Source organism: Montipora capricornis, unplaced genomic scaffold (genome assembly GCF_036669925.1).
Source record: "Montipora capricornis isolate CH-2021 unplaced genomic scaffold, ASM3666992v2 scaffold_435, whole genome shotgun sequence".
In the NCBI taxonomy this organism is placed as follows: domain Eukaryota; kingdom Metazoa; phylum Cnidaria; class Anthozoa; order Scleractinia; family Acroporidae; genus Montipora; species Montipora capricornis.
This window is the reverse complement of record NW_027180168.1, coordinates 76,430-88,488: the sequence shown is the minus strand read 5'-3', so window position 1 is coordinate 88,488 and position 12,059 is coordinate 76,430. Positions and strand designations below refer to the sequence as shown.

The 12,059-nt window shown below is 38.9% G+C and overlaps 3 protein-coding genes across 3 annotated transcripts; 1 reads left to right on the top strand and 2 right to left on the bottom strand.

The window, feature by feature from the left end:
• Positions 1–1,287: 1,287 nt before the first annotated feature.
• On the top strand, positions 1,288–1,773 carry LOC138035902 (P2X purinoceptor 7-like). The gene has a single exon (XM_068882302.1). It carries the CDS (start codon positions 1,288–1,290, stop codon positions 1,771–1,773), a length of 486 nt encoding a protein of 161 aa, XP_068738403.1.
• A 2,095-nt stretch (positions 1,774–3,868) lies between these two features.
• Positions 3,869–6,323, bottom strand: LOC138035900 (uncharacterized). Its single transcript, XM_068882301.1, has 4 exons — positions 6,295–6,323; positions 5,983–6,177; positions 4,792–4,860; positions 3,869–4,229 (listed from the first exon to the last, which is right to left on the bottom strand). The coding sequence occupies exons 1-4, from the start codon at positions 6,321–6,323 to the stop codon at positions 3,869–3,871; spliced, it is 654 nt and encodes a 217-aa protein (XP_068738402.1).
• Positions 6,324–6,390: 67 nt separating this feature from the next.
• LOC138035899 (uncharacterized) lies at positions 6,391–10,019 on the bottom strand. The gene is made up of 7 exons (XM_068882300.1): positions 9,935–10,019; positions 9,705–9,792; positions 9,208–9,369; positions 8,927–9,019; positions 7,928–8,820; positions 7,526–7,602; positions 6,391–6,573 (listed from the first exon to the last, which is right to left on the bottom strand). Exons 1-7 carry the CDS (start codon positions 10,017–10,019, stop codon positions 6,418–6,420), a joined length of 1,554 nt encoding a protein of 517 aa, XP_068738401.1. The 3' UTR covers positions 6,391–6,417.
• Between the last annotated feature and the right edge of the window lie 2,040 nt (positions 10,020–12,059).

Below are 12,059 nucleotides of genomic sequence, written 5' to 3'. Positions count from 1 at the left end.
TTAAGGGACTGTGTCACGATAATGCGCATGTGCTGACTTGATTGACACCGGAGTTTCTACCAGCCAATAGAAATGGACTTGAAAATGTCGCGACCGAGGACATCTGCAAAGCGTGTATTATATAAGTACAGGGAAATCGCGTTGAATTTCGAGTGTTTACGCAGCTAAAAAAATTGAGGCGTGTTTGCAACCATTTGTTTGACTACAATGGCTACTAATATTGCAGTGGATCAAGAGGAAAACGTACGTGAAATCAGTGTCATTGTTTCACAAGTAGATAGTCTATAGTCGATCATGTTTACGATTCGAGTATTCGTGTCGTCGTCAATGTTGAATTATTTATACGTTCCACTTGCATAGCCACAAGTGTCCTGCAGTTGCTCTAGTACCTGCATGACAAGAACTGGAAAGAAACGCCAAGGATGTCCTTGCAGAACCGATGGAAAGTTTTGCACTGCGTCTTGTAAGTGTGGATCTACGAGAAAGCCATGCAAAAACAAAGTAAGTTGTGTTCGCTTTCACGGATTGGCAATCGAACTGCTTGTTTGATTTTAGGATGAAAGTACATGTTCCCTTTCACGGATTGGCAATCGAACTGCTTGTTTGATTTTAGGATGAAAGTACAAGCCAGCAAACAGCGCTGCAAACAGCCGACGCAACTCGGCAAAACCAATTGAGTGAAGAAGAGGAAGCAAAATTGGAAAATCAACGTGTTGCGGTAAGGATTTATGATAAACATTCAGAAGAACTAGAAGAAGTTGAACACCACATCGCTTTTCCTTGAAAGAGCAACTAAATGTTTGAGCTTTTGCACTTCGTCTGTTGTGTAAGAGTTTAGACATTCAGGCAACGAGGAAATAAGTTATATAATCAAGTATTCGTCCTCGGTGGATTCTGTTCACTCATTCACTTATTACCTCAATATAACTGGTTTAGTTTGATGCAATATTCTTGTTGGTGATTGTATACTCTCCTTGAATATTACAATACTGAGCCCAGCTTTTCAGTAAATGGTAAATATAGGGAAAAAACTTCAATATGAATTCCCTTTTACAACAAAGGAAGCCGATGCAAGTGGAAAATACATTGTACTTTTACGTATTTGACTCCTGATCCTATTACATAGTCAGCTCACCATTTAAATTACTCTTCCTTCAAGTACTTTCACCAATTTGCAATGACCATCATCACTGAAATAGTTTCTTTTCTTAGGAGTTTATTGACACCCTTGATGAGCAAACGGTAAAGGCGTTGGCCATAAAGGCATTGCAGAGAGGTGTAGGAAGTATGGAATATGTAGATTCCCTCTTACTAATGGAACCAGAAGATAAAAATGCTTCTGACCAAGAAGATGAAGATGAACAGGGCAATGCATCGTCTGTGCTAGTGCCCCAACCAAGTGGTCAATTCGTTGACCAAGAACCAGTTCCTGACTGGTGCAAGTGTGGATGCTGTCGCACAATGCCTCAGGACATTGAAAATAAATGTTGTGCGCGACGTAACTGTACTTCTCAAACAAGGCGCTTCCGCAAATTATGTTTGGATGCTGAGTATCTGCAGCTCTGTGCAAAGAATACTGCAGACATCCGCAATGATAGACAAGACAGCAGTAGTCGTACTTTTCGCAAAGCTGCCTATAGAAACTACATTTTAGATACTCATGGTCACCTTGGGAAAAGAAAGAGGAAAGTTGTTCCCTCTTGCTGTGTTCTTTGTATCAGAAGACACTATCCATCTGCAACGGGTGTATACATGGGTTTCAGAGCTCAATGAAAGGGTGGTGGTAAGATCAAAGATACGTTGTGAATGATCCCAAGTGAAATGGTACTAGTTTTCTTTCCTCAAAAGTCCCAATGTTTTTGAGGGATATATCAGGAATCCTGGGTAAAGTACTGTAATAGTTTCTTGAGGGATCATACATGACATGCTTTGTCATATATTTAGGCTTTCACTTCAACTAGCATGGCACAACAAGCATTGAAGTCAGATCTATGAGGGGGTAACAACTACTGCAATTGTCTTTTGGTCACTCAGGTACGGAAACAGTCATGTTGAGTTTGATGTGGAATGTGTGACCAGGAATCAATCAATATCAGTGCCTGTTTGTTGGGGTAAAGCATAGTTATAGAGGGGAATGGTTATGGAACCCGACAAATTATTTCTTTGTTGTTGGTTTTTGTTCTCTTTTTTGGCCTTGACCGTGCACAAAACAAAATAGTTGTTTACTCCGTACTGAGGAAATAACCAATAGAAACGTGTAATTCATGCATAGTATATGACACTTTCCAACTTAAATCTTGGCATCTGTTTGCTCCTTTGATAGTTGCCAAGCTTCCAAACACGTCCCCTCTATAACTATTGGTAAAGTGTACGAGTATAACCCTAATATTGTATTGACGACGAGGGACATACTTCACATAACTTGCCTCTAATCTTTGCTTTGAAACTCCAACAATATTATGGAGTCATGGTGTTCTTTTGCTACCAAGTTCCAAACAACATTTGAATTCTTAATTTGTTATCTCAGTACTCACAAGATTGCTACATTCATGTGGCATTGGTGTGTTTCCACTTAAGTGTCCAAAAGTACTACTAATAATCTTGAAAATGGCTTAAACTCCTTATTGCAAAGAAGAGGAACCAAGAAAAAAACACAGACAAGCTTTATCACGTCAAATTTATTTACGTTTCCCATGGAAATTCCCAAATTCGCATGATTCTCGCAGCACAGGCAGGTGTTCCAACAAGTCCTGCCAAAATTATAGTTATTTTCCTCAGTTTTGGTTAAAGCCTCAGCAATAGTTTAATGAATCTAGGATTTCCCATGGGTCTTTCATTCCATGACACTCTTCAAAATTTTTTTTTGTCCATGTAGTCATCTTTTGTCATGTGCACAGACTTTACTGGTTTATTTAAATATCATTGTTGAGTTATTTATTGCTGTAATACTTTACGATATTTATCAGTAATTTTATAAATAGATAAGAGAAAAATTTAACAAAGTGACCGCATTGTCGGCAAAGACCCTGATCATGGAAATGAGATCATCAATTTTTCTCTTATAGAGAGAAATAACATGAAATAAAACGTTAAAGTTGACTCACAAGCTCCAGTTGCAGGGGAACAAGGGCTAACTCCAGTATTTAAAAACTTGAAGTTGTGGAAATGCACCCTTGACTTTCTTTGAATTATCTGTTTTGTCATTTCGTGCATTGCCTGTACTCCAAGTGACATGGATACAAGCCAATTTGCACATAAAAATTCATAGTAACTGTAAAATTGAGAAACCATCTGATATGAATTCCCATTTAGTGCTTGAGAGCAATGTAAAGTAGGTGGTGTCAATTTGGAAATGAGAAAATGGAAGTAACTGCATATACCCACAAGGTTACATGAATAATGGAACAGTCAAGTGATAGTTAGAAGTAGCAGGCAATGAAGGGGACAAAACAGAAAATTCCTTTCATTTGTGTAGATAAACCAAGTTTTTTAATAAACTTCTTGTTCGAAAGGTGGATAGCTTTATCTCCCAGGTTCAAGTTGTTCAAAGGCCGGATAACTGTCTCTGGTGGAGAAGTCGCTATCCATCAATTTCAATATCTGCAAACATTTCAGTATTTTTTGCCCTCATACCTGCACACTTTAAGCATATCCAGTAAAAAGTTGTGTAAAAATCTTGGCCAATGTTTAATGTGAATATTACCGGTATATTTTATACTTTTCATAGTGAAATACATGTATCCAATGGATAAAGTTATCTGGCCTTTGAATAACTGGGGCCAGATAAATAACTATTCAATGACATATTGCTTTAAAAGATGGTTGACAAAACTGTGGCATGGTTGAACACAGCACAATCAGGTCACATCTATGAGCAGCTTGTCTGAGAAAACCGGCTCTTTCGTCTTGCAAGGATCTCATGAGGTGGAAGGGGCTCACACTCTGCAATTGTGGGTGCAATAAGTCTGGGATCATCTGGCTCCATAGGAACTTCCCGTGTCACTGCATCATCATCATCACTTCGCAGTTTAAAGATTTTGGCCACCAGAATCCACATGTATCCATAATCTTTTGCCACCTTCAGTTTTCTCACATCCCATGATTTCGTCCTCTGATTGTATTTCCTGGTGATGATGGTCTCTGCATCCTCACTTGTTGCGAAGGGAAGATCGTTATGGTAATTCCAATCGATGGCAGTTAACTTCCTTCTTGCTCTGTAAACTGTTTTCCTACAAAAAGATCATGACCCATTTAAGACTGATATTTAGCATGAATAGAGCACTGCACAACTCTAAAAGTACAATCAAAGTACCAAACCAAGTCAAGGAGAGGTGAAATATTAAACTGTGATTGACTACAGAGGTTAACAAGAAGGTTCTCCTTTGCAAGCCCATGGCTGCCTTTTTGACTCTCATAAATAATTATTCACATAAATTACTTTGTTATAATTATAAATAATTATTCCTTTATTTAGCAACTTTTCGAGGCCACAATGGCTGGAAACCAACATATCATTGCTTACAAGTTTTACTGCAACTTTACGCACAAAAAATTTCGTGATGATTCATGATGGAAATACTGCGTGTTCACTGTTCTTACTAGGGGGACAGGATTATGGAGGGTATGACTTGTCAAAATGAGGTCTAAAGCACAATAGTCTGGAATACCCAGAAAAAACCATTCCAGTCGGAAGGACACAAATACCACTTGGGGTCCTAAGCGGTAATGACCCTCACCTGTCAAAATTTTCATGATGGCATGCCAAGAAGTGTCATAAAAACAATTACTCACGTGAAGGAAACTTTTTTGGACGTGTACATCAGGGCCATGCTGTTGGCACACTCTAAAGGACCAGTATGCCTTCAGTGATAAAAAGAAACAAATAATTATTTTTCAGGAGGAAGTTGTATCTCTAACAGTGGTTATTATTTAGTCAACGCATTTAACCCTCTTGCATGGGCTGAGATCCCAGTAGACAGGGTACTTATATTAAACTACATATAGCTTGCAGTTTACAATACCAGGACAACAGACCATTTAACAGATTTTTGAGTGCCTACGAGGCTGAAAGTTACCTTGTATTGATACAAACCTCACTGCTTTTATCATGTTAATTGTATTGTAATTCTAATTAGTCTACATGTACGTTAGCATTATAAAAGCACAAAGGTTTGTATCAAAGCAGGGTCACCAGCAGCCCCTCTTCCATTCTTAGGCCAGGTAACTTAGCTAGATGTACAACTGTAAAATGTACCATTAATAACACAATACTTCCTTCAATAGTTGAAGAAAATGAAGATTCTATATTATTGTACTTTTGTAGAAAAGGTTTCAGATGGACATAACCAGTGTTCATACAGTCTGACTTCAGATAAAGTTATAATGCAGGTCAAGCATTCACCTCATAGTAGATACTATTCACCGCTGAATCTTCAGAAAAGCAGGTGACAACAGAATGCCACATGTATTCCATGTAAACACTTAGACCCCACCCAAAAAGTGAGAGTCAATGAAACACTTGAGCCCTCACCAAAGGAGTGCAAGAGTTGAATGGCTCGCTCTCGCTTGGATAGCTATAAACTGTCATTCACATAAAACTACTCTCATAAACTCCCGAGAGTTCACAGAATTTTAACCTGCGGAAAGGAGAGTTCTCAAGAGTTCAGTTGTCATGAGCTAAGATTTGGTATCTTTCGCAGCTCCTCTACTTTTCTTCCTAACTGAAACTCTTGCCCACTGTTGACCCAACTCTCCATCAACCTCATTGACTCTCACGTGCTCTCAAAGACATTTAACTATTGTCAACTTTCATGAACTTGCACTCTGTTTGGTGAATGCTTTGTACAGTGTCTTGTTTCAGGGGGTAAGAAATGGCTGACAAAATGCGCAGAAAATATGTCGCATTGAGTAAGTTGTTATACAAGACAGTACTTATAACAAAATTCTCTCATAGAGTAATATACAATTTGGCCTCATTTTCACCTGAATTTAATATAGAACTTGAAACTCTCCAGTAAAGCAGGGTCAAGAATGATTTGCTGAAGAGCTTCAAAATCCTTTGCCCTCCTGTCAAACCACGGAAGAGAACGGTCTTCTGGCAAATCTCCATGATCACAATTTCCTCCAGGCCAGTCATGATCATTTGCATACGTGGTGCAGTAAGCCAATCCATTTGTCCTATACAGTATTAAAAAGATACTGGTTAATATATGTACACAAGTAGTTGCTACTGTAACAGCAAGTCAAGTGTTGCGAGGTACTTGTGATGCCTGCGAGCTTGTAGTGTTTCTATACCTGGGATTGGTTGCTTGAAGCATAATCATCCCCAACCCTAACCAAGTCTCTTTAACACTAAATAATGACCTATCATGCCTGCATTCTCAAACGACAGAGAGGATGAACGTCTAATTTGGATTACTACACTTCATTCAAAAATACATGTACCTTCATTTTACTCAGAGCCTCATCGTCGCTGTTGGTCTCTTTTGCAGCTGTTTCACAGCAGTACCAGAAGTGGTTGATAATGTGATCTGACCACTGACTTATTTTCTGCAGATCCTTTGAACTGCCAGTCTAATAAAATAAAACATTGTACCACTCATGTAATAATAATTTCAGTAATAATTATTACATTATGCTGCAGGTAGAATTTTATTTTGGGATAATTATTTCAAATTCATTTTATTTGTGGTGTGGAGATGATCAATCTCGTCCACTGGCTCCCCAGGTTTTGGAAAGAAAATGGACTCAAGAGCTTTTGTTACAGTACATGCAGCTGCCAGCAAGCATGTCAAATAAACAGTTCCACACAAAGGCAAAGGCATAGTACCCAGCAGCCACCTAAACATGGTTATGATTAAGATAATGGAAGGCAGGTGTCTTATGGTGGAAGAAACTATTGCTTATTCCGCTTGGTGGTTAGCGATTCAAATTAGCACTGCTGCTTGCCATGGTTTGGCACAACAACTCTGTACATGTACTGCTCATACATTGCAGATAAAGTGTGACAAGCTCCTAATTTTCCTGGGTCCTTCCTATTATGCAATCCACAGAAAACTTCTTAGTTTTTGTCCACTGAGTAATGCAAAATACAGTCTTTACTGCACTAATGTATTTTTTATGGTTATATACTTGAACCATTTACTTGTCTCCTGACCATGAGTTTTGTCAGTTTTGTATAACGTTTGACCAGGAGTACATATCGTGATGTCACTGTTTCACGTAAAGTCTTCAGAGGACAGCTACATGTAGGTCCTTCACTGGTTTGGGTCCATGTACATGTATAACATCCAATTTTCTTCCTCTTCTCATTTACAAATTTTCTTTTCTTTCGCTACTTGCACTGCTTCATAACTTCTATAATATTCTCAGAATACAATATATTACAAAAATCAATTTTAACACAAGCCATTGGGAAAAATTTGCTAAAAAGTACCAGTTACATTATGTTCATGTACCTGGACATTTGTTTGTAGGGTATAATTTACTTTAATAGTTCTTATGCTTCAGTACCATGTTATTTTACCTTGTTAATGCACTTTCTAATGCTCTTGGCCTTATGCCATACATCCAGAGAATGAAAAATATCTTGAAACAGGCTTCCTGAGTCGCAAAAAATGATAAAGATGAAAAAACTAAATTATGCATGCACACAATTGGTCAGAGTGATGCAGCAAAAAAAAAATGTTAGCACTGCATACAGTATTGTAATGAAATAATCTTATTTCTTGTTTGCATGCCTCAGAAAAAGATGCAAAGTGATTCTACTGTATTAACCAAGGCCATGCAACATATTGTTGTACTACAAAATGTAATACATGCTTGCATCTCTGCAACCCAGTTCACAACAATGTTGCACATTTTGTAGCTCCATTGTGTGGCATGTGACTATAACTGGATCAAATATAAATTTGTTTTACAAACTCACCCATCATCTTCTTTATACTGGCTGAAGCATCTGTCACAACTTCAACCACTTTCAAAACATGCTTGATCCTCTGCAAAATGATTTCAAGGGCTTTTTTCTCCATGTTGACTGACTTCAGCTCGACCTCTCTCTTGTCAAGTACCTCTAAATCAATTATGTAGCCAGTAGTCATTTCCATCAGAAAATAACAAAGATTCTTGGCTGTAAACCCTGGAGAATCACACTGACCATCACCCATGACCACCACATTTTGGCCTTGCAACTCCTGGTTGATTATTGTCTGTTGCCAAGTCCACCATTCATTAATTGCAGGAATACAGTAAAGCCTTTGAGCACGACAAAATGTTGACCTCGACACAAACGACCAACCCAGAAACTTAGCCAACCTTTCCACCTGTGAGAAGTTATTTCCAGAAAGGAGAATAGCAGCACATGCCTGCAGATTATTGGCAAGGACACCATTCACCTTGTGTGAACTCCAAAATTTGCCCTCATGACCTGCTTGACGTTTCCACTTTATCAGCACACTGGTGCCACATATAGTATGGGAAACTGTGGTTGCTAACAGACATTGTGGATGACGACACTTCTCTGCAAATAGTTGCAAAAGGAGATCAAGGGAGCACATCACCTTTGTTCCTACCACAAGAGTAATTTCTTTTTTGAGTTGGGCCTGCTCTTCCAGACGATTGAATTTACTTGCACGCAATGCATTTTTTACATAAGGAACTGGTTGAAGAGGTGCCACATGTTCAATATTGGTTATCTCTGCGGATGAGGACAAGTCTGATGCGTCAGTCTGAGTAGATACTGAAGCAGTTGGTTCACCCTGCTTACTCCGTGTTTCAACCAAGGAGCCCAACTCAATCATCTCATCCCCAGACTCTTCCTCCCTAAAGAAAATTGATATAAATGTATCAACATTGATAAGATACATTAAATGTAGAATATGTTAAGATGTGTCAGCAGTAGTTTTCTAAAGGGCATCACTTCTCAGACCTGTAATACATGTCATCTCCACTGTCAGTTGAACTTTCACTCATATCCTGATCCTCATCTAGATCTCTCAGCCCACTGAGATAATTTAAAGTACTGAAGAAAAGGACAAAAAAAAGAAATAAAATATGATAAAAAAAAAAAATTATGTTCTTTGTGGACGAATGCATTCGAAATTGCAGTTATACCATGACCCGAAGCCTTTTACAAGACACAGACAAAAACTGATCTTTCATAATTATTATGAATTTGTAAAAAAAACAAATTGTTGGCAAAAACCTTACAATGATGCATCAGAACTATCATCACTGGCACTGTCACTGTCACTGTCATGGTCAGAGTCATGATCACTTTCCAAAATGGACACCTCTCCATTCTCCACAACAAAGCTTGAATCTCCTACTGTAGTAATTACACTCCCAGTAATATCCACTTCATCAACAACACTGAAACAATAACCATATCAACAAGACTGAAGATAGATGGATGAACATAGTGTAATTTACTTAAATAAACAGAAAAATACCTACAGTAAGTTCTGTGCCAAAAAAAATGGTTATGAAGAGCACTCACTCAAGCCATGTACATGTGGGCTGGTGAGATTTCCCCCCCCCCCCCCCACCAATACAAAACTTGCTGTGCTGTCCCTGCTCATTGTGCTAACTTGTCATAACAGGAGGAAATAATGACCAACAAAGGAAATCGGGAAAGCTTGTATCAAATTATCATTATCATTACATCAGGTTTACTTGCATGTTGTTAGATAGACATATAACAATACCTAGTGTCCTGTAAAACAACTGGGCTCTGAAGAACGGGTACGTTGCCAGCTTTAGAAGGAGTTGACGTCAGCCCAGGGTGAAAGGGTTCTAAAAGTACAATGTATATCAAACAGCAAGAAAGAGTTTCTCATGATAGCATAAAAGTCATTGTACCTTACAATAAATAGAACAACAACAAAAAACTCAAACTTCAGCCCTTCCTTTTGACCGGACAAAAATTCTCATTTACCGTGGGCTTCAACAGCTAAATCCAGACGCTTCCTGCCACGTTTCACAGCAGAAGCCAATTGCTCCTTGTGCGTACCTACAGCCATCATTCCATGCAAACTGACGAATAAAAAACACGACAAGCGAAATCATAGTACGTTCACTGAATGGACGACAAAGGATTAAAGTGCTAAAGGGAAACCAATAATCAGCGTAAATACTAACCCCATTCTTCGTCTCATCTCCAAGGATAATAGATGTTGTGCGAAGGCCGTGTCAGTGGAATACACGCACATACACTTTATTTTTTTCCAGCTCTGATAGACAGCTTTCGCTATATAAAGCTTTTGATGTGCCTCCTCCCATCTCCTATTCCTTTTTTTCTTCTTTTCTTTGGATGCAAGGCGGCTACGAGGTGTGAGAACCTTTCGACCCGAGCCGCTTCGTAATCCGCCTTTCGTGGACATGAATTTTATCTGGACAGAGCCCAAAAACCAACACAATATGCCGTGAAAATCCTTCGCATATGACCAAACTGAAGGTCGGAAATTTTTTAACAACTTTGGCACGTCTCACTCTGTCGATTAAACAGGATTTCTGTCATCGATACTGGCTTTGAAAAAAGAACCGTCGGGTCAAAAATCAAAGAGTCGCACATGCGCAATAGCGTGATACAGGCCCTTTAACCAATTGCTTTACCGGTGTGAAAAAAAAAAAATTCAGGTGCCATACCTGTTGCGTTGAAAACTAGGGAGAACCCTGTACATGTACTGTTATGTAGTAGAGCTAGCCATCTAAATATACCAATCATATTGTGATGCAGTTAATATTGCAATTTCTCCCACCAAAACCTCAAATTTTATTTGATGAGTACCGTAAACGTCCATGTATAAGCCGCACTTTTTTTCACAAAATTGAAGCCATAAATCAAGGGTGCGGCTTATCCATGGATACATCTGTGTTTGGAGTTTTAAAAAACCTAATTAATATTCATACAACTTCTTAAGATCTCAGTAACGAAGCATAAAAAAAACTGAGAGCATGTTGCTGTTGTTCATTGGCTTTTTAATGAGTGGTGGCTCAAAGGAGCCGTTTTTGTCTTCGAGTGTTTATCGGCGAATCTTGCTCTCCAAGAGTTCTTTCAAGCGATTAATTTTTGCTGTACTCGAACAAGTAAACACCAACCTACAAGGAATCTCCATGGCATTCCTCCGCACAGCTGTTTGCAGTGACGTCTTTGGCCAGTCACTTCCACGCATATCTTTCCGCCACGTGCGATAAAATACCACAAAATTCGCGAGTACTCGCGAGGTAAATGGCCAACTGTTTCGTTGTCCTTGACCACCTTCTCGGCAAATTTGTCGACTGCATTATCAAGCTCCTGTTTTGCATGAATTTTTTCGCCTATTGCGGGTTTCCAAACATCTTTATAGACGTGGTCATGATACCCAGGCCCTGGCCCAGACTCCTCCCCACGTTTAAAGCTTGGCTACTAAGCACTCATTCGTTTTCAACTTTATGCTGAAAGCTTGATTGTTTGTCCTTGTTGGTTTATAGCAATAGAACATTACTGGAACTTCAAACTTTATTGTACTACATTTTTTTCCAAAATGTGCGCTTCTAAATTCGGGGTGCGGCTTATCTACGGATGCGGCTTATACATGGATGTTTACGGTACTTAACCCATTCATCCCTGAAGAGGCCCCCATTGACAAGTAAAATCGTCTGGCATTAGACAGAGTAAAATCTATAAGTGTCACTCTCAGGAGGGAGAGGGTTGTTAATCTAATAAGCCATTTCGGAGTTCATGTCTGCCTCCTCTTCAAAGCGAGTCTAAGTGCAAAGTTTTTCTCCTGAAAATTAGTTTTCATTCATATGTACATGTAGACCTAATTACCATCACAAAGACTTCGTACTTAGACTCGCTTTGAAGAGGAAGCAGACAGGAACTTGGAAATAGCATATTCATAACAATACACTAAAAGCCATCTTGAGGAATTCTTATATCGCAAAACTTTTGTTTTAAGGGACAATTTTTGGCATGATTGCTCCACTGTTTTAATCGGATATGGGAAATCTCACAAGCTGGTGCTTTGAGTGCTTTATGCCCAGGCACCCTCAAAAAAAGATCAAATTTATGAGTGAAA